At 36.7% G+C, this 21,948-nt stretch overlaps 3 protein-coding genes across 5 annotated transcripts; 2 read left to right on the top strand and 1 right to left on the bottom strand.

Moving 5' to 3' along the window:
- The first annotated feature begins 1,184 nt into the window (after window positions 1-1,184).
- Window positions 1,185-2,447, top strand: Rad51D (Rad51 recombinase D). Its single transcript, XM_017911507.1, has 4 exons — window positions 1,185-1,328; window positions 1,445-1,557; window positions 1,634-1,844; window positions 1,947-2,447. The coding sequence occupies exons 1-4, from the start codon at window positions 1,185-1,187 to the stop codon at window positions 2,445-2,447; spliced, it is 969 nt and encodes a 322-aa protein (XP_017766996.1).
- Window positions 2,448-2,822: 375 nt separating this feature from the next.
- LOC108555751 (uncharacterized) lies at window positions 2,823-4,456 on the top strand. Its single transcript, XM_017911544.1, has 2 exons — window positions 2,823-2,979; window positions 3,473-4,456. Exons 1-2 carry the CDS (start codon window positions 2,897-2,899, stop codon window positions 4,017-4,019), a joined length of 630 nt encoding a protein of 209 aa, XP_017767033.1. The 5' UTR covers window positions 2,823-2,896; the 3' UTR covers window positions 4,020-4,456.
- A 2,170-nt stretch (window positions 4,457-6,626) lies between these two features.
- On the bottom strand, window positions 6,627-21,860 carry Ttd14 (TRPL translocation defect 14). 3 transcript variants are annotated; one of them, XM_017911588.1, is made up of 10 exons: window positions 21,515-21,860; window positions 18,949-19,016; window positions 18,427-18,464; window positions 17,389-17,426; window positions 11,394-11,510; window positions 8,408-8,536; window positions 7,854-8,327; window positions 7,554-7,761; window positions 7,278-7,459; window positions 6,627-7,089 (listed from the first exon to the last, which is right to left on the bottom strand). In XM_017911588.1, exons 1-10 carry the CDS (start codon window positions 21,552-21,554, stop codon window positions 6,821-6,823), a joined length of 1,563 nt encoding a protein of 520 aa, XP_017767077.1. In that variant the 5' UTR covers window positions 21,555-21,860; the 3' UTR covers window positions 6,627-6,820. The 3 variants fall into 3 exon arrangements, with proteins under 3 accessions (XP_017767077.1, XP_017767078.1, XP_017767079.1); XM_017911589.1 differs by having other exon boundaries at window positions 11,400-11,510; XM_017911590.1 differs by lacking the exon at window positions 11,394-11,510 and having other exon boundaries at window positions 6,821-7,089; window positions 21,515-21,554.
- Between the last annotated feature and the right edge of the window lie 88 nt (window positions 21,861-21,948).

The following is a 21,948-nucleotide window of genomic DNA, read 5'->3' as shown; positions in this document are numbered from 1 at the left end:
TGTTCAGTTCTATATTTTCTTAAACATTTTCTCTTTTGCTCACATTTTGCTATCCTCATGTAGTTCATTCGTCTTCTAATGCATTCATATAATTTCTTCTTTACTTTTTTTATAGATTCGTTTCATTATGATTATTATAGTTATTATTTATAAAGGAAAATATTACATACACATTTCAATATTTTTTAAAAATAATTAAATTTCATATTTATGTTCAATAATAAAGTTACTTTTTAGTGATGTCATTTATTTTAAACAAATTAACTTTTATAAATATTATTCACAAAATAGATTTATTATAATAATAAGGCACTTTCTAAATTCTCATCAAATTTCATACTAAGCGCAACATGGTTGCCGCGCTATATACGCTTGAACATACCACGTGCCATTCATAACCATTATAATATTAACATTCATAACTTGAAAGCCAGTTAAGAATGGAAAGAAATTTTTACTTACTTTCTCGTTGATCTTCATTTTGTTGCCATTTATACTAGTGAATATGAGTGTTTTTTAACCAATTCCGCAGAAATATGTATTCATGTACTGAATGCATGCGCAACTTCTTACGAGACAACGTATGCTAAACACATTTTTAAACGCAATGATAAAGTTCCAATAAATTTTTATAGAGAAGACCATAATGGTATTTATAATAGATTGTACATAAATCATAATCAAATAATAAGTGAAATTTAATATTTTTAAGTTTATAACACGTTTCCTTTATTCTAATTGATTCTACTATTCTCAACGAGGTGCCCGCGTGTGATACGTACAATCGTAAGAATGACGCTGAGGTCATTTCGGTACTCGGCGCATCATCTTTTGGATACCACTATTACATTTACATTGATCTACGTAGTATACGCGATAATGATTCGAAATTTCTGCTGAAAATGAATGACGAAAATATAAAGATTCTTTTGAATTATTTCTAAGTATTATAAATTTTTATGTGAATATTTTAAAATTATATTATGTTTTTATAACAATTAATTATGTTTAATATATAAATTTAAATAAATGTAATATAAATGTTAGTTTTATTCTACCGGAAGTCTGTTAATTTCAGTTGTATGCTACAATTGATTTTAAAGGTAATAGATACGAAAGTAATGTGTTTAAAATATAATGTATAGAATTAATGAATGGTAACTGAAGTATTAACTGTTTTAAATATGACAACATTAAGTACGGTCGTAGATTCGAAATTTTCGAGTATTATGATAGAGCAATTACAACGCAAACATATTTCTACTGTTATACAATTTATAGATGAAGATAATGAAAAATTGGCGACTTTTACAGGATTATCGTTAAAGGTATATGTACAAGTTAATTGTCAAGGAAATACTTAGAATGAATACTTTAGAATAAATAATATTATCATATAAATAATAAGCTTTGCAAAATATTAATTTTAAGGTTAAATTTATAGGACATACTTGAAATCAAACAAAATATTCTAAAAAAGTATGGAACTACAGTAAAAAATGCTTTTCATTTATTTGAAATAGAACAAAATAATATAGTACCTACTAATTTATCAAGGTATATATGCATATTAAATATAAACAGTATTTATGTGTGTAAAATTGAGAAATTAATATTAAATTTAATTCATTAGTTTAGATAATTTATTAAAAGGTGGTTTATATTATGGTCAAATATATGAAATATGTGGTATATCTTCAAGTGGAAAAACACAATTATGCTTTGCAATTGCAACTAACATTGCACTTAAACCTAATAATCTTGTACGATATATTGATACAAAAAGAGATTTTTGTGGTTCAAGAATAGAACAAATTTTATTAAAAAAAAATTGTAGTAAACAGGTATGTACATATATATTGTATGTATATCCAATCATATCCAAATCATATAAGAACTAATTAAAAAAATAAGTAAGTAAAATACAGTTTTGTACCAATTTTTAGGTTATAAGTGAAACTATGGAACGTATCAAGGTATGTTGTGTATATAATATACATCAATTATTCAAAATTTTACATTGGTTAACTGTTGCTCTAAAAGAAGAAAGTGAAGAATGTCGTACGAGGATTGTAATTATTGATTCTTTACCAGCAATAATTTTTAAATACTCTAAAAGTCATAAAACTACAATTACACTAAATCATTTAGCAAATATATGTCACTTTATTGCAGAAGAATTTCGTTTATCAATAATTAGTGTTAATTTAATTACTCAATGGACTACTACTGTTAATGAAGAAGAAACTAGCACATGCTCAAATAAAAAGTGCAGTGATGTAATTCCTACTTTAGGAAAATATTGGTCTCATGTTCCTAATACACGATTGTTATTAGAAAAAGTGGAACTTCAGAATAGAAAAATTTCAATTTGGAATAGTTTCCAATTAGAAGCAAATCTTTCATGTATTTTAACTATAAATGATTCTGGTGTTGCATGTTCTTAAATATGTCATGTTTATACTATTAAATTGATGCAAATTTATTGTTATTTTGATTTTTTAAAGAATTTTACAGATCACATAAATAAATATCCAATTTTTTGTAAGCTATTTTTGTATGCTGTATATAAAATTATTAACAAATATTCAATAAATGATTGCTATAATATATGAAAAATAATTATAAATAAAATAGATTGATTTTATTTTAGTATTTAATTATTCAAATTTTATTATTGATTCGATAAAAATAATCTAATAGAATTTTAGACTTACGTAGTAAACTTTGTTTACCGCTAATTTCAAAAATACAAGAATGTCGTCAATAACTTCCGGTGACGTTAGCTTTGCAGCGTTGCCATATTTTGTGAATGTGGACAGGAGCATAACTGTTTATAATGGTTATATTAGATTAGTGTTTGTTAGAGTATATTGTTAATTAATTGGTAAGAACGATGGCTTCCTTAGTTGCGGATTATGGAACTTCCTCGAGTTCAGAAAGTAGTGGTGATGATATTTCGGATGGTATCGATAACATGTAAGCTTTCAGCATCACGAGCATGTTTCTCTATTGTTTGTTTTCTTCTTTCGTATAACCCCTCATATTCATAAATTTTGATTTCCAAAAGGAATTATCATTATGTCATTATATCTTTAACATTGTATTTCGTACAGGTGTATGCTTTTTATGAGACAAATAACTTTATGTATTACTGCCTGCATTCACAAAATGAAAATTAAAAAATATACATTTACTCATTTTTAAATCTTATCTTCTTTAATACTAATATAATATTATTTTTTTATAGTCTTTTGTAGTATTTTTCTCTTCTCGTGTTTTTGTTATAATAAGCAATATGTATAAATATATTTTACACTTTTATATTTATTTTCTTATGTACTTTCATTTGTTATTTTATGCATTAGTGTGATTTTTACCTTTATATTAATGTAAGCATATTAAGTCACAGTTGGTATTTACACGTCAGATTGAATTTGTTCTTTGTAATCTGATATTGCCTAACCCTTAGTTTTAAGGATGAAGAAGAAGAGGATGATGAAGAGGACGAAAATAATGAAAACAATGAAATATGTAAAACAGCTTCCAAAGAAAAACTTCCATTACCCACTCCAGATTTTAATGGCATACCTACGATGAAAACTTCAGTCTTCTCAAATCCATTTGTTGAAGCAGAAAAAGCAAAGAGTGCAATTCTTGAGAAACATGTGAAAATGACTCCAACTCTTGATGATACAAAAATGATAAATGGTAGAAAGATTTGTTGGAATTATAGAAAAGGTAGATGCAGGTTTGGTCATAATTGTACCTTTGCACATGACTCTGATTTACATCGTACAGCAGCTGAATTAGAAGCAATTAGAACACCACAGGAAACAGTTATTTGTCAAACCCAATATAATGGTCAGGTTTCCATTAATGATGATGATGAAATAGATCAAGAAAATAATCAAATGAATAGACGCAAGAAAAGGCCAGGATTAAGTCAGTCTTTAATACCTAGCAAGAAAGTCTTAAAAATGTACAAAGCACAACAAACTAAAGCTATTAGTAGGTAAATGTAATTGTGTCAAGTATACAAATAATGTTAACATATAGCTAGTTACTCTGAAATGGAAATAATTTGATTTACATGCTTTATAACTCAAATGAATTCGTACAAGTGGAATCGATTGGAGCAGTGCATAAAAATGATAATCAAAAAGCATAAAATGCTTTGTAAACAAAAAAGCAGTAAAAGTGATCAATAATTTCTATAACATATTATCAACAAGAAATTAAGGAAGAAAAAAGAAAAAAAGAGAAAGAAACAGATGAAACAAATACATGCTTCCAATAAAGTTTTGCAAAAAGTATGACACATGCAGGTTATGCCTATTTCAAAATGAATTGAAAGTTACATGATTATTTAAATACTACTCAATATTTATAAAAAAGAAAAAAAACTGTTTGTTATGTATATAAAGAATAGAGTTTAATTGTATAATTAATACTTCCAGGGACCTGTATAAGTGGATCATAATTCATTATGTCTTGCATGCAAATAGTTTTATAAATATATTTCTATTTATACTTGATATTCTTAACTTGTCCATGAAAAATGAAACATGTCTTCTTACTATTTACATTTTGTTATGTAATTTAATTACCTATGTGTCTCTCTTTCATTGAGAAGAGACAGCTATTTGAAAGTTTTCCTGTATCAGAATTCTGAAGTATTTATAAGTAGCTTGAAGTAACTGTTCTACCTAAATATTATACAAAGTGTCACTACAGCTTTAATAAAAATTTTTAGATACTGTTTAATGTACAGAGTAAAAATTATCTATATAAGTGATGTATGTAAGGAAAGGATTACGTGAGTTATGTACAATATTGTTAATACCTTTTCTTGATGAAGCTATTAAATCTAGTATCTAATCTAGATACTAATAATAACACAATTGTAACAACGGTATACCAAAAGAAAAGAAACAAAACAATTACGCTTCCATTATGCATTACTTCTTAAATAATGTTGTAAGACATAAAATAGTGCTTATATAATTGTACATGAAAAACGGAAATATTATGTATTTATTATTCTGTTTTTATCGGTGTAATATCACGTAGCTTCCTCTTCACGTGATTTGTATACTTCAGTATTTTTACCAGTAAAATTTTGCTCTGCAGTTTGTATTATATAACATGTCTTCTTGCTATATACTGCATATTTCATTTAACTTCAGTAATGTATTGAATATAAGAAAAGAAATATAAATTTGTTAAATCCAGTAAGGCTTATATGGAATTAGAAAACATGCATCTATATAAGTTTATTAGTTTTGTTTCTTATTTTATATAGTAATAAGTTTATGCAAGAGAATTTTTTCGTAAAATAGCAATAAATTGCAATGACCAAGAAGTTAATCGTTTCTATTCTCCTCCTAGCTGTACCATAAATTTCATCCTTATATGGTGTCATTTGAAAATAATACGATACTAAATTATTTAGTCTGTATTAATAATTTTAAAAAAGAGGAAGAAATGAAGGAATATTATAAAATATACAAAAAGCGATAGGCACATGACATTTTATTAGATAGTCATGGGTACAATATAAATTTAGATCAATTATATATGGTATAAGTACAATGGTAACTGATTATTGTATCTTTCGTTGAAAATATATATTTATATATCATTCTTTTCACTTCCGCGACTGAACATCTCATAGGCACTTCGTCTCGAAATATATACATATACACACATTATATAATATATATATACATACACACACACACACACACACACACACACACACACAATCGTCATAATTTACATTTACCAAACATTTATATTAAACAATTTTCCTTGGTACATTAAATAATAAGCGTATCATAAATAATAATCAATTGAAATCAATGTTTTTTTTTTATAAAAGACAAAAATTCAGAAATTGATATATTTATTCAATCTAATAGTATTTTTAATAAATCGAAGTATTTTGAACTTAAACCTTTATTAAAAGTACCTGTTAAGTGCTATTATGTTAGACAATTACCTTGTCATGACTATAATACATAATTATGACAATACTGTAAAACAGTGCAATGGTTGAACCATATTCGACGATATATTTATTAAAAAAAACAAGTAAAATATTAGATCTCAGCATTTTATAAGAGACCACTAGTAATTAATTTACTTATAAAATTTATATTTACTACTGTATGGACTACTACAGCGGGGATGAAACTTTTTTTCGTTTTCTACAATACAATTTATAAATTTAAACTTGTTCACGTTAGTGTAAATATTACTTTAACATTATTAAGATAATGTTAATGTTTAAAGGAAAGTACATTTCACGCTGATCTTACCGTAAATATTACATAGCTCAATAAGTATCTTGTATGCTATGTGTTATGTGTATTTTTTATCATATTCATTTATAGTATTTTTCTTAAATAAAGGGTTATAACAATACTCTAGGTAACATAACACAAAAAAGTAAAGTGAAGTGATTTAAATGTAAAAATGCTTGATATATCTGTTAATATCGCTTACTAAACACATCGGTAAAAAATAAGTTACAGTCGAATTATTAAGTATATTTCACATGCGTATCCCCCAAAATATGCACGCAAGATTGATTAAAAAATAGGTATCATAGTTTGTAAGTTTATTATTATATTTATATTGCCTAAGAAATTTTAGATCGAGTTACTTGTCAGTGCCCATAAATTATTTTTGAAATTACTCAAGTAATTAGTCTCTAAGCTTTCATTTATTTGTTACATACCGTTTTGTTTTCATATCGTTTCAAAAGCAGTTCTTATCACATCTTTTCACAAATTTTTATTATTCGAATTATCATTCAAAATTTTGCAACATTATCGCGCCCTTGACTATTGCTTTGTACGCTATTTTGTTTGACGAATTTTACGTTGCCATTTGTAGCATCGTGGACGCCATTTTGTACGCCATTTACAACTTTATCTACACTATTTACAGCAATGTCCATACCACTGACTCTACGATCAACTCCGTGTACTAGTTTTTTAATCGATGTATCTTTTGTTTCTGGTGGATAAGTACTTTTATTTTCTGTCAAACCAGATTCCTTCAAGCCTTTAAGAGCGTAATCTGTACAGTTAAAAAAGATGTATCTAATTGCTGTTGGATTGTTTCAAACGATAGATCGTTAACAAGAACAAAAAAAATGAACGAGTCAAATGACATCCTCCACACATTTTTGTAATTAAGGAGACATGTGCAATCTATTAGTTAAATATATATGCATGATTTAATGATAAAAAATATTCAATACGTACCGTATAAATTTTCACAATATTTATTAGTATTGTTCCATTCTTCTCGTAGACTAAGATTGAACATGCTGTAATCTGGATTTCCAGTGACTTCTTTCTCGATTGTCAGGAACTGTGGTAATATGTTCTTAAGCTCGTCTCCCGATAATGCTGTGTACGTTTCGAGTAGCATCAATCCTTGGCACCTGAAATAATCATGTTAGTCACATTGGTCGTTACATATTAAAAAATTTCCTCGCTATACCAATGCGTATAGCTTTTAAATTAACTAACTCTCACCTTGGATGAGCTGGTTCTCTGTATATATCTAACTGAAAGTATTGATTGTTGATGAGAAAACAACGCCGCCGCTTAAAAATGGTGAAATGCGAGTCATCGCGTTGAGCGAGCATGTTTAAGTAATCTCGATGAGTCAATTGTGTTTTAACTTCGATCACCTGGCCGCACATTTTTGGACGTCGAATCGTATGAATGTAAGACCAGTGACCTGCCAATGTAAATTTACATATGATTTCATGTTATCAATATAGATCAATTAATAGTGAAGATTACACATAGTAATTATATCGTTCCGCACACCTTTTTGGCCACGTTTACGTAGACGAGCTTGCATTTTTGGATTGCTACTTTGGAGATAGTTATGGACGACATCGAAGTCTTGGAACGGCGGAAACTTGGAGTCCATCGGTAGAGGACCTTTAATGAGGAACTTAACCTTTGTACTACTCGACTGCAATCTGTCCCCGGTATCGATACCTAGCTTTTGGCACACGCATTCGATCATGCGACAAAGCTTTGATTCAAAATCCTGCGAGTTATCTATTACATCGAAGTAAGGATGCCCAACCCAGGCGGCGGCTGCTTTGTAATCGAGTTCCCTGGCTAGATCGACGCTTTCAGATCGACACGCGTGATCTTCCGTCGAATAAAAGTCTTCGGCGCCGTTCGCCGCTGAAACCATGTGGATAATCTGGTTATACCTATTGTCTCGGAGCTCGACGTTGTTCCATCCATTCGAAGCCGCCATCAGTTCCCACTTATCCTTCGAAATAACTAAATTAAAAAAGAAAATAAATTAGACCAGGTTTTGATTTACGGAGAATAAAGGAAAAGCATATCGATAATCTACTCACATGCAGAGGCATCCATGGCACCGCGATCACAAATAATAAGGCAATTTCTTGAAGAACTTTCACCTAGCTGGAAGAACGTATTTTCTATTTGTAGCATCGTGCGCAAAAGGTTCTCTTGAAATTTGAATGCTGTAACAGATCAAAGTACATAACGTGTAATTTCAAACTGTTTAATATACAAAATGTAAAGCTATTCTCGATAGTTCCTTTATCCTACGAATCTCAACTTATACATACGAAAATACCAGGCTGATCATAACTACGTCTTTTCCCGCGTTTGCAATTGTTTGCGTAATAGCAAGCAATGAATTAATTAGACATACGTTTAATTCGCGCGGCTAAACTTCACTGCTGGGATACCATTTTTAACGACAGGAAGATTTTTTTGCACAATGGAATAGATAAAATGACGTTTCTAATAGATACTATTAGGAAACCATATGTTTTTCTAACAATTAATAAAGTGTTTTATCTAACGTAGTAAATAATACATTTTCCGTTTGTCAAATGGTGAAAGGTCACGTGACGAATAGTAGAGAGGGAACACACCTCACCATAGGACGCAAAACAATGACGTCGAGTAGTGCAGCTTAAAGGTTAGGAAATATTTATAATAGATCTAATTATAATAAATGTAAAGGAATGAAATAAAAAATTTTACAATCTTTCAACAGGCATAATTTTTGAAGAGATGGATTCCTGTCATTAAAAGTTGTATTTCTGAACTCCACTCGATTAATACTTCGCTTAAACAAAGAATAAAAAATACCGCCAAAAAGGAGAGTTCTCAGAGGTGAAGTTTACCCCGCTTACGCTGTGTTGATAAGCGATGACGATCACGTATATAGTAACTTTTTAACGAACTTACGTAATCCTGTTACAAGTATAACCCGATGATTCGTTTAAATCTTTTTAGAACGACGTATCGCTTTGAGAAGAATTTCAATCCTCCAAGTATCTTTCTTCCCATACCGTTTCAACGAGTTAAGAAGTAAATGTTATACGCGAGGCCGATATATTACACAGGGTGTAGATTACACACAGGGTATGTTACATACACTTTATACAGGGTGATTCGTTCGTTAGTAGAAGCAAAGACACTACCACCCATTCGGAAAACCTTTACGTTTCAAACTTTGCAGCTCACACATAGACGCAGAGAAATGCAGTCGCTGTACACATTCGTCAGATTAACCTATAAGGATACAAATCCCCTGGTGCGATATTGGCGATGTTCATGCGGTGGTACTGTCTTTCGAGTGCACTAGCGAGGGAATCACTCTGTACATTCCGCGTTAAAATCATTTTATCCACATGACAATGAATGCGCTAACAAGCAAAGCGATTACGATCGACCGAATACGAAGTACAAATCACGGTCTTGTATAATCGCTCGAAGTCGATTACAATAACGTCGATAGATCGGTGATCCATATCGATTTTCGAATACTTCCAAACGCGTTGTATGGTGAATGCAAACGAATCAAGTGTAACCGTCGCATCGGGTTTGATACGATGATCGGGACAAGGAAACGTGAAAATCGAAGCTTGCTTCGTTAACAGGATGTCTCCGGCTCTCCGGTCTTTTCAACGCTCCAAGACCGGTCATTTACACGTTTCGCGGTCTGTTATCTCTATTTTTGTGTTCCTTGGATTTCGTATCTTGACCCAAAGTCAAGCGGGTCCGAGTAACTTCTAATTTTCGATAGTGGTCTTTATATTTTTTAAAAATGTTTCAGCCCACGTCTTGACGGAGTAAGATTCTTCGCAGAGAGACAAACATTTCGCGTGTAAAGTCGAACGTCCAGACACTCGGTCGCGTTCTTTATGCCATCAGTTGATACGACGTATCGCTTCACACGGACCAACCGGATCGTATATATATGTGTACGAGTTCCTGTCACGATATGCTCTTCGTTATCGTATAAGTGAGAAAAACTGCAATTAATGGAACGATCGTCTGGAGACCTCGACAGCCTCCAAATAATCGCTTTCAATGACCGTCGATTCACGTTTCAGTTATCGAACCGTAACCGGATTCAACGTTTTCCGGCACCACCGATCATCCACCATGGTCCGTGTGGATGCGCCTCGACTCCGAGAGCTCTGCGATGTCGACGAACAGGAACGATCGTTGCGAGTAATGGGGCACGCAGGAACGTCTTTACGATTTCACGGGTGAACGACGATGGATATCGTAAGTGTACCACGTGTTCTGAGGTGCGATTAATAGCATCTAACGTCTAGCGTGAACGCTTTGCATACATTTATTACAGCAACGGGTTACGGCGCCTCCGAAAGTCGATGGCAGAATTAAGAGCAAGGAGAATCGAGAGGTACAAGCTTCCTCCGTAATGATCAGCTCTCGTCGATGTTGCGAGATTTATTCTCTTGAATCCTTCGTGAGTCCCGATGGGATATGATTGAAAACGGTAAGGATTAAAGAATACTGTACGTGTACGCACAGAAACGCGAGAGATGTATAGAGAGGTAGCAGACGTTTGATAGGTAATGCTTGGCAGTGTGCAGAAATGCAGCATAAAAATGCTTATACCTAATTTATCAAGTATGGCACAATGGGCATGATTCGGTCGGTCGCACTGGCGAGTATCTAGTAGCAGGGATCGACACGAGTCGCTTTAGCAAAGCGATCGGATAACGAGCCTCTTTTATTTTTGACAGGGTTAAATCACGCACAGAGATTACCGCTTTCGAAAAGAAGATACGGCATTATCGTATATCGATAATTGTTCCTCTGACTATACCGAGCAACAAAAATCACACGAACACGAAGAGGAAGAGGGTGCATACGCGATAGGACGAAGAGGAGAATTATCGACAAGATAGGAGCATCGGAAGGAAAGATAACCTTCGTGGTCTTTCAGCAGGTAATCTCTGTAATCGTGATCTTTCTCGTAGTGAAGATAAAAACAGTGTCCCTTTCTTGTCTGTGTCTTCTTTACTAAGGATGACTTCTAAAACTCACCCTCACCAGAGTTAACTTCCAAGATCTCCGGCCACCTCGCTTCGCCTTTGTTCGACCTGTTCCTGTAATGTCGCTGCGAGGACTTCGTAATCGAAGGACGCGACCCGGATCCCTTTGCTAGAACCAACCGACCTTGAAGACACTTCCAGTTCGATAAGCCTCTGTGTCATGTACCCTCCCCCACGCCCTTCGGCTTTTCTTTTTCTCTCTTCTACGCGGTTTAATTAAATCGTTTCAGAACGATCCGTCGTAGTATTATTTACCCGGTTTTCTACCCGTCTTGTTCCACCGTTTGTCATCGAAATTACTTGGCATTCTGCACGCGAGCCTGCCTCGTCTCCACGCGACACGATGCCTATCGATTCCCCTTGCAATTTGTTTCTTTGAACGAGTTTTTGCACCACCGATACACCGATCGATTTTCCACGAATTTTCATCGGGCGCATCGAATTTACCAACATTTCGTTATTGCAACATGAATCGTCTTTTGCAGATTAGGTTATCGATCGATCGTTGAATTGCTACACCGTTGAACTTTAAGCGAAACGAAAAAATCGATTAGTCACGACCTAATACACAGGATATTTCAGGTTTTAATCGCGAAACTTCGTCAATGTATTTTATATTGACACGAAATACACATATATAGTATATAAATATACATACACGACATAGCTTTCATAAAGAGATTAAATGTAAACGTTGCTTATCTATTCGATTATTAATATCGCAACGACCGCAAGTCCCTTATGGTTTCCTTCGTGTTCCGTAATTTTGTCGTAACTTTATTCTAAAACTTTAAGCTATCTGTTTTTATGTACGCCTAACATTTTTTTTCACTTATTTCCCTCATAGAATATGCCGACGAAGTTTGATGGTTAAATCCTAGTACACCCTGTATAGAGTGGATCGAAACGAATATACGGAATAATGAATAAATTGAAAGAATTTCCAAGGAACAGAGTCATGGATCGAAAGTTGAATTCGCGGAGCAAAGTCGCACGCCAGAGGATACAGCTTAATGCAAAAAAGAAGGAATATGCAAGCCACATGAAGCGTATCTGAGCGATCGTCTTTCAGTGCTCGAAGAAGATAAAATTCCTTCTACCGGTATTTTGCAACCTTCGTGAAATTCAACGCGTGCTCGCTTGTGCGCGATGCGATCACCCTCTATTGTCGACAATAGACAACTTCGCGTCGAACAATCGCCGCGTCGTTTACAACGAATAATTGCATCGTCAATTGAGATCTCTCTGAAATGGGTTTCGTTAGCAGTTAGCAAAACTTCTTACGTAATTTTTCTGAGTGCGTCGCAAATAAAGGAATCTACATAATGGAATATACATTAACGAGTAACGAACGTCAACAGTGGAGTGCGGAATCCCGAGATTTGGGGTTCGAGTCGGGATCGGTAAAAGTCGGGTGAAATCGGGCGACAACCGAAATGGTCCGACAAGCCAGTATGCCACAAGAAACTTCTGCAGAGTCTCAGGAATTCCGGACACATCTGGTCGACAGGCTTTTACTGATCGTTATAACCGGTCATAACCGGAAGATTTGTTAATAATTGTAACCGGTTCTTATTAATTCTTCCACTCAGTACGGCCTTGGTAAGATCACCTATAGCTCTGTTGCAATTTTAAATCGACGAAGCATAATCAAATCGTGTTTGCAGCGGATATACACATATATGGCGCGACAGGTTATGAATATCATACAACCGTTTTCTTTGCCGTTTGATTTTTATATCGAACTGCATTTTGCTATCTCGATTGTCAAAGCGTTTTAGATGAGAATCTGACAGCGTATCTCGCATCTCACAATTGTAATGCATTCGATGCGTGGTATCTTCGAAACATTATTTCTTTTCCACGTCATGTTTTCGGTACGTATGAAGTTCGAATATAAGTTCTAAATCGTCTCTCGCCTGTTCCAATGTTCATCTTCATTCGAGAGAAGAATCTTCGAGACTTTTTGTTCGAAAGACTCGCGAACAATCGTCGAGTTTGTTCCGCACGTTCTCAACGCTTCTCGAAAAGACTTCGACGAATATTTTCCTACGTCCAATTGCTCCTTGCCGTTCTGATAATACAAGGTACTTGTATTGCAATAACACGAGGTGCAAGGAGAGTCGTTTCGACGAAGAAAATAAAAGAAAGAAGAGGATGGAAGGAAAAAAACCGGAGGCAATTGCCCAGACACGCGAAGTCATAAGAGAAAATTGGCGCGTGGGCAGAAAATGGTGCACGTATGGCAACCGGCGTTGAATATGGATGTATTAATAACAAACTTATTACGATATATCTTACCGATGCATCCGGGAATACATAGAATACGTGTCTTCGCAACTGACCTACATTAACTTATGTATCGCATATCGATAGCTGCGAAATGAGATAAATTGTAACTGCTTAAATCGTAATCATCGCGAGGCTGTATTGCCTGTATAATTTCGTCTATTAATAGAAAAGGAAGTAAGAAAAGAAAAAGAGGAAAAAGACACTCAAACCCGTGGCATCGATAGCGTTTCGTTTTAAGCGCGATAAATGATATTAATCGTACCGGATGATAACGAAAATCGACGTTTTCAGGTGCCATCAATTCGGAACACGTATCCACTCAGGGAAGAAGCCAAAAGGAGGATCTTGTCGCACAGGAAGCCAGATTTGTAGCGATGTTTCAAGGCCACGGATTAAAGCTGATAAGTACTTTTACATAAGCGTAAGTCAGGTCGAAGGGAACGCGCGTAAGAGAAAAACAGGTGCGTTTTTCGCGGTATACGGGGAATACGAATAATTTGGAATGCGACTTTCTAACTGGAATTTGCATCCACAGACTTGGCATCGGCCGGTGGATTACAGCTAGTTACCATCGGATGACTCTTTCATGCCGAAGAGAACCTGTTGGAAGCTTTGAAAGCGATGAAACTGGTATTTCAATTTGATATAAGATGAAGCAACGAATCTGGCAAGAAATCGCTGGTGATACATTACGAACGGCAACGTTTCACAAGAAAACGCGTATATGCATTGGATAAATAACAATAACGAGGAATTGTAAATTTCGAGAGTCGCGTGCTCCGTGTTGCACCCGCTTTGACGAAACTCTGCTACCGATTATGCGTTACATAATTCTTCGAGAGTAGTATTATTATCCTATGGTTAATCTCGTGGCACGTGTAAATAGAATAGAAAATTCGCGAGAACGAGCGAGGCTTCTAGGTGAGTCGAGACACTCCCGTTAAGTGGTGCACAAACGGTCATTTTGTTTCACAAACATTTTTACTGCACTTAGCCGCATGAATATCGATGACCAGCCACGGTAATCGTGAGAATTTATCTGGTAGACGATAAATAACTGTCAATCGAGTTATAAGGTGGCGCGTTACCGATGGGTAAAGTGGGTAGTTAAACACAGGTAGAAAGAGAGGAAAAAAGGGGGGGAAAAAAGAAGAGATAAAGCTGCTATTTTTTCTCGTTATTTCCGAACAAATGTGCAACATTACTGAGATATCGAGGTATGCACAGCTGCCAGGTACAATTCCACGGGAGGAGGTATAATAAGATATGTCTTTACGAATGCTAGTTAAAATAATCGTAACCTATAAATCACTGCGATAACGTAATTTCGTATATTATGCAATGGAGAGCGGTTTTTAGAGGAAAAAAAGAGAGGAAAAAACAAATGCTATACGGGAAATGTCTGAAAGAAACACGCGTTGGGTATAGATCGCGGTCGTTGAATTTATCAGCTGCACGTTCTGCGATCGCTCGACTGTATGTAATTGGATGCGAACGATTAGTCGGATAACGAATAGCCCGCAAGGGGAGAGGTCTATTTTTCAGGAGTGACCTATCGAAGGAAAGCTCGCGACCCAGAATGTAACTGTGCATCGAGCGATGATACCGTGTCATTGAAATAACTATAGGAAGCCAGTGTTTCGAAAATCATTGCGTACTCATACGAACGCGATATGATTCAAGCATTTATGTTCCGCCAACCGGTCGAGATAACGATGCTTAGCACGTAACGGATAATCAAATACGCCTGCTTAATGATATATAGCTTTACATTGTCGCTGATAAACTTCCTCGGTTAGGTCAATGACAAGTATCTTAGGTCTAACAAATTAAACCTCGAAGACTTCAGGTCTCCTCCCTTATCGTTCACAGGCAAACGAATTCTCGACAGAGATCGATCTCCTGACATATTTCTCTTTTCCCCCCGGTTTCTATTTCTCGGTTACCAAGTCGCGTAACGTGCAGGGTCGTTATATCATTCATACTTGGTCAGTTGATCACTTCGAAACGCTGTGACGCGTCTTGTGACTGGGATGCGTCCACCGCTTCGCGAGAATCTTGGCACCATGCCGGTTTCGATTTTACGCAATCAACGAGCGATGCTTATACAGTGGTCATTCTTCTTTAGCCCACCCGCAACTAACTACACGGATTGTTCTGACTTTAATGCGCGCGTGAAATCTTGTCCCTTCTTCCACGCCACCTTTTCTGCGCTACTACGCCCAAATCGTTTCTCGTTCGTTAAAGCATTCGACAGAGTCTCGACGACGAAGCAACCAGTGGCACAAGCTGATGTAACGTTACGTAATTGGACACGAGACGAATTCAGGCCGAAAAAAGCAAGAGACTTACTCGAATGATCCATCATTCGCTCCGACATCTCTTATTCGAAGAATCTTTTACTCATTACGGAACCTGAGATTTTCTCGATATTTACCAGTTACGTATAGCTCGATCTTATCTGTTAATCGAATCATTTCGTTCATATTTTGTTATCCGTTTCTGGCCCCGTATTTAGGAAAATTGTAATCCCTGATTCTCGAGATGCTTCGTTCTATCGATTTGGTTTTGAGATATCGTTCCGGAAACCAGTCTTTACTTAGTTACTTCGTTTCTCGTGGATCCTATCAGCGTGGATGTACCTACAATTCCGTTACGTTTGCAATTTCGCGTTGCGAAAATATTATATCTCAAGTATCACGAGAGTAGCACTAGGCGAGTCAGGTAATTCGAGTTTATCATTGAAAATGGGTCTTTCTTTCGCAGTAATATCTATACCCGAGCGACAGTAAGGGATAAAACGAGAGAGCACGAGAAGTACATGTACGGACCAGTGATTGATACTTCCATGACACAGTATCTCTTGGCAAACTTCGAGTACCCGATCTAACATAATCGCAAGATAACCACGTTCTGCTTATAGAGATGCGTTGCAAAATTCTTAAACAATTTTAATTAACTTCGTCGTAAGGGGCACTTTAGAATGGAATATCTCTGCCACTATCCTATCGAGGTTTCTCGACCTTTTTTGACCTATGATTCCCTTTTGGGCGAAAGTGTAAATTTACAAAACATTTCTCTCTGATTTCTCCAATTTCTTCGCGTGGACTCGAGAATTTGTCGCACAGTTCCTACTGAGAAACCCTGTTCTACGCGAGACTGTGGCAATTACGTGTCCTGCATCGTAACGTTTCTCTAGAAGCGTTGTAAAATTTCATGTTCACCGCGTTGAAGCGAGAAAACGCGAAGTTGGCGGTTATCGGGGTGCGATAACGCGTATGTTTAAGTTACTTCGCCTTTATCAAGCTTCGAATAAAGAAGTTCGACGGAACTTACCTATGGCTAAAGTTTCGCGGGAACGGTCGCGAATGTGCTGGTTTGCCGTGTTCGTCCGCGAAGAGTAGAACACGTAGACGTAATAAAAGACGCGGGGCATAAATTCCATAGTGGAATAATGTTTCCCTTCTCGCGAGTGCCTCGTAAACGCCTTGTTGCGAGCGTTTTTTATCAGCGTCGTAAAGTCGGGGCAAGGCGTACGATGTTGCGGATACCACCATGGGAAAGCACGGGTAACGCATGGTAGATGGGGGTCTAGTGTGCGGCAGCAAAATCGAACCGGATACGCGAATTCGTAACGAACGGGCGGGGCTAAAGCTAGAGAGTGGTAAAAAGATGAAAAATCGAAGTGAACTTACCTTCTTCAGCGTTCAGGTCTGAAAACTTTATGCCTCCGCTGAAATGAAAAGAAAACGATAGATGAAACAGTTGGCAAACCAAGGGACTAGTTGGTAAAGAATATCGGTGGGATATCGGATTGTCGCTAGTAGAGAGTGTATCGTTTTAGCTCGTAAAACAGACTAGTCTATACAGAAGATGAGTTATCTATTTGTTCACAGATATGACCTTTTGGTTCATCGAATAACGTAGCAAGCTCATCACAGGTGTGAACGTGAAAGCGAACTCGAAGGCTCGAGTCGTCGGATTGAAAAGCGAGCTCGAGAAGTAGTCCGTCGGGTGCTGTGATTTGAGAACGTCATACTTCTCTATAAGTGACACTAAGCGGTCCCGAAGCGGTGTCACTTACAGAGAGATTATTGTACACAGGTGACGATGTTATTTCTCTCGAGTATCATCGTCCTTTTAATCGTTACTCAACGTGCCATACCGATGCATCGACATCGGAGTAGTATCGCGCACGATGCATACATTCGTCGAACAACTGTTTCCGTAATGAATCATCGTTTGTCACGATCAGGAATATAGTTTATGAACGCTTCATCCACTTTTGCTCCGATGCTAGACAAAGGATGTTTTGAAGTACATCGTACTCCCGTGTTTTCTTACTTTCGTCGGTAATAGAAGCGCGAATTGTTCCTACGTCATCGCGATTGTTATGTTCGTTAGTACGGTTATCCGTGTCTCGATCAATAATTTTATAACTGGACAGCGAAAGGTAACGGAGTAAGCACCGAACGAAAGCTTAAGCGTACGAATTTAAAGCGACTCGTTACGCAGCGAAAACCGATCCGATCCCATCGATATACGACAAAATGGTAAAAGGACGGAGTTTCTAGGATCCTTTTAGCATGCGATATCGAGTGGAAGGATGAAAGATCGGTGGTCGGTTTTCCAAGCATATCCGAATAGCTTCGAATTCGCATCGAAAACATTCGTACCACGGTCATATCAGTTTCTTCCTCTATCTATGAATTTATTATTGTGTAATTGCATACCTGAGCAGCACGGTCGCTGTTTCGGGAACACGGAATACCTGAAAAAGAAAATAACGTGCGCTCTATCGAATCCACATTGAAGGGCGGTAATCCCAAAATCAGTTCGTATATCCAATTAATTTGCTCTTTCTCATACTTTTTCATGGATAACAAGCTTTATTCCCGTTGGATGCGTTGCCACGTGGGGAAACAGTCTCCACGGAAAAAGAAAATATTTACAGATCTTGGATGTAAAGTAGTCGTGTACGTGGAAGTTTGTATACGGCGATCCTTTCGTGCTTTCGTTGTTAAGCAGGTTTAATCACACGAACTCGTGAATCTTTTTGGCAAAAATTTTGGCAAGGTGAAACCGGGGTAAGAACGTAGACATTACGGATGGCGCAGACATAAAATTAAATAATCGGGCTTGCTTAATTAACTAGAGGCTATTGAACTCTTTGGGGTATTTCATTTGAACCGAAGCATCGGTCGTCTCTCTGCTATACGAAAAGCGCAATGAACAACAGGGTAAAGCAGGCTTACCTTCCAACCCATGTTTTCGAAGAACGTGCATAACCGCATCTGACCGGTTGTTTTCCCGCCACAAGGACCTGAAACACAAAAGCGCAAAACGTTCTTTAACCGACTCGTTCCTTTCTTTATTTTTAATCTCTTTGTCAGCAATTCCGGTCGTCGCTGTCTCTATTCCGCGTTGTTCCACGCCATTACCAGTGAGATAAAAACGGTTAATTAGAGGGAAGCAAATCGCTTCGTTTCGACATGCGTAGGCTATAAGATACGCAGGAGGATCGTAAGCGACGAAGAAAATTCGCGTTGGCGGAAAGGATTATCCCTGTCGAACGAAAGCAAGTTCAAAGGGTTATGACGTCGCCAACCTTGACCTCCGCGTACACGTAGCTATTGGGTATCCATACGGATCCGAACAGCGCAAATAGGAATGACGTGACGCGACTGGTTTATGAAGCCTTAAACTACGAAAATAAAATGCAACGTGACCCGTGCAAATTTCTACTTGCTCGAACAGAGTCACTCCGAGCGTGAAAAAGAGAACAACGATAAGGACTATGTATACGCAAATTTATTTCTAATTATCGCCAATAATTGTTCTTAACACATTTGCACTCTACCATTCAAGGTCTTGGTTCTCCTAAACGTCATCGAGACCTTAGTCCCTATCGCGTATCTAGTGACTTGAGCCCCGGATATGTTACTAGCCTCGGCGACTAAACCTTCTCATCTACCGATGAAGCTTACGGAAATTTTCTTTCACGACTTTAACGATGTTAAAAATTGATATATTTTTTAAACTGTCTTCACATTGGAAGGAACGTGCAACGTTTCCTTGCCTACTGGGCACGTGCAAGAGATAGGGATGATAAGTCTCAAGCGTTAATATTTCGAGGCACGCACGTGTCGTGTAGATGTTCGAGCACGTTTATTGCTCTCGTTTCGAATATTGCCGAACCAGACGATGCGCGTAGATTAAAAGATGTCTCCTGTCAGTGTATACGCGATTGCGTGCCCCCCTAACCAGTTGTACGATATATACGCTCATTTACTTGTAACTGGTTTGAATTGTACGCAGACTTTGCGAGGAGTTTTTTGCCCCGACCACTCTACATTGCAAATATCGTCGGTGATGAAAAATGGCGAATGCGCATGTAAAACTGGTCACTATGGTAATGCTAACAACAGTATGGTAAGGAGATGCAGAGGTATCGGAAAGTTTCGATACGAACATGCGTAGATATGTGTTCGTTCAATGACCGATCGAGATGCTTCTGATTAAATCAATTCTCTCCATCCTCCTCGTTGTCTCAATAACTAAAATGAAGTGTTAATGTATCGGCGCGATTGTTCGATTCGGCATTCGAGGTTACTGATCGAGGGGTAAATCATTCAACGAGATCTTTCGTTTAAGAAACGTAGATTCTAGAACTGACCTTGCATTGTGCTATCGAATTCATTTTGTTATATGCTATCGAATATTATTTCAAAGCGTAGAAAAAAGATAATATACGTAGTTGGTTGTATTTTTGCGTTTGCTATACACGTGACGCGTATTTCTTTATAGAGGGTGTTACCGGACGACAGGTGGTACCATTGGTACCTGCACTGCTTACAATTCTGCCTCCAACCGCACAGCTACAGGTTATTCTTATCGTTAGTCCGTTACTGTATCAGTCAAATCGTAATAATATGTCGTGAAATCCAAATCACCACCCAGACAAAAGGATGATACAGAAAGATTAATCGAGCATCGTTGATTACATGATTAATCTGCGGTGGTCGTAAAAGAGTTATACATTTAGACGCAGCAGTTCTTAATACCGTTGTTAACCGGCGCAAACAGACTAAGAGTGGACCGGTAGCCCGTCGACTGAAGATGGATTACGAACATTACGGAGGACAACGAATATGAAAGTGTAAACGAAAATATATCGAGTTAATTGGAAACAATTCTCAAACTGGATTTTCTCGTAAACGAAAACTCGAAAGGAAAAACGTTGCTCCCCTTTTCGACTTATTTTCGCACGTATAATCATCCCTAACCTGATCATGCGTCTGGTAACACCCAGTATACATCACGATATTTATAGAAATAGAAATTGGATCCTGCATTTGTTTATTGTTTTCTTTCTGAACGCTTATCGAAATGTTTGTAACGGGAAAACAAATTTCTGACTGTCATATATCGTCGCGATGCTATGTAAATGATCCGTGATACGTGTTTTTGACGACTTAAATTTAGACACGTCGAGCTGTCAATATCGATATAATATTTCGAGTTATTCCATAGGCAGCGAATTTAAATAACCGCGTTTGTATAGTTGTCCGTATGAATAATTTGGTACGGGCGAGTGTAAAGAAGTGAATTTATGTATGCGCAAATTTACGATAAACACGAAGAAACTTTTTCTGTTTTATGGAAATTCGATTAACATTTTTACACCGCTGATAAGCTTCCAAGGTATCTGAGTGTAACGTGATTGTCAAAGCAACGAAAAGGCGGAAACGAATTACATTTCCATGACACATGGAATGTATGACAATGAAATTATTCGCAGGAAGAAAAAATATAACTTACCTCCAGTGAGCACCACTTTATACACCCGCTTCTGCTCCATGTTGAATCAGTATTTTTAGAGCCTTTTTTCGCTGCTCGAGTCCACGAGGTGTTTCGAGTCGATTTCGATGGAAAGATGGAGGTAGGTCTTCGTCTGGCACGTGAACGGTGTCAACGATTGTACGAATACTACATGAACACTTCACCGTATATTTCGATATATCGCGGAGTCAGATACATCGAGGATATGGGAATAAAGTGATGATATCTCAACGTAGAAAGACAGTAAACTGCCACTCGATGGTGCAGACGTCTGCCTCAAAATGAAGCTGTCCGTGAGTGCGTTTAATCGAGTTATACTATTCTCTTTGTGTTACGGCCATGCGCAATACGGAAACGTCCGAATATACAGCGGTTGCTTACGGAACTGCCCGAGCAACACTTGACATCAATTT

Source organism: Eufriesea mexicana, unplaced genomic scaffold (genome assembly GCF_001483705.2).
Source record: "Eufriesea mexicana isolate 0111107269 unplaced genomic scaffold, ASM148370v2 scaffold265, whole genome shotgun sequence".
Classification (NCBI taxonomy): Eukaryota; Metazoa; Arthropoda; class Insecta; order Hymenoptera; family Apidae; genus Eufriesea; species Eufriesea mexicana.
This window is presented reverse-complemented; position numbering and strand designations above follow the sequence as displayed.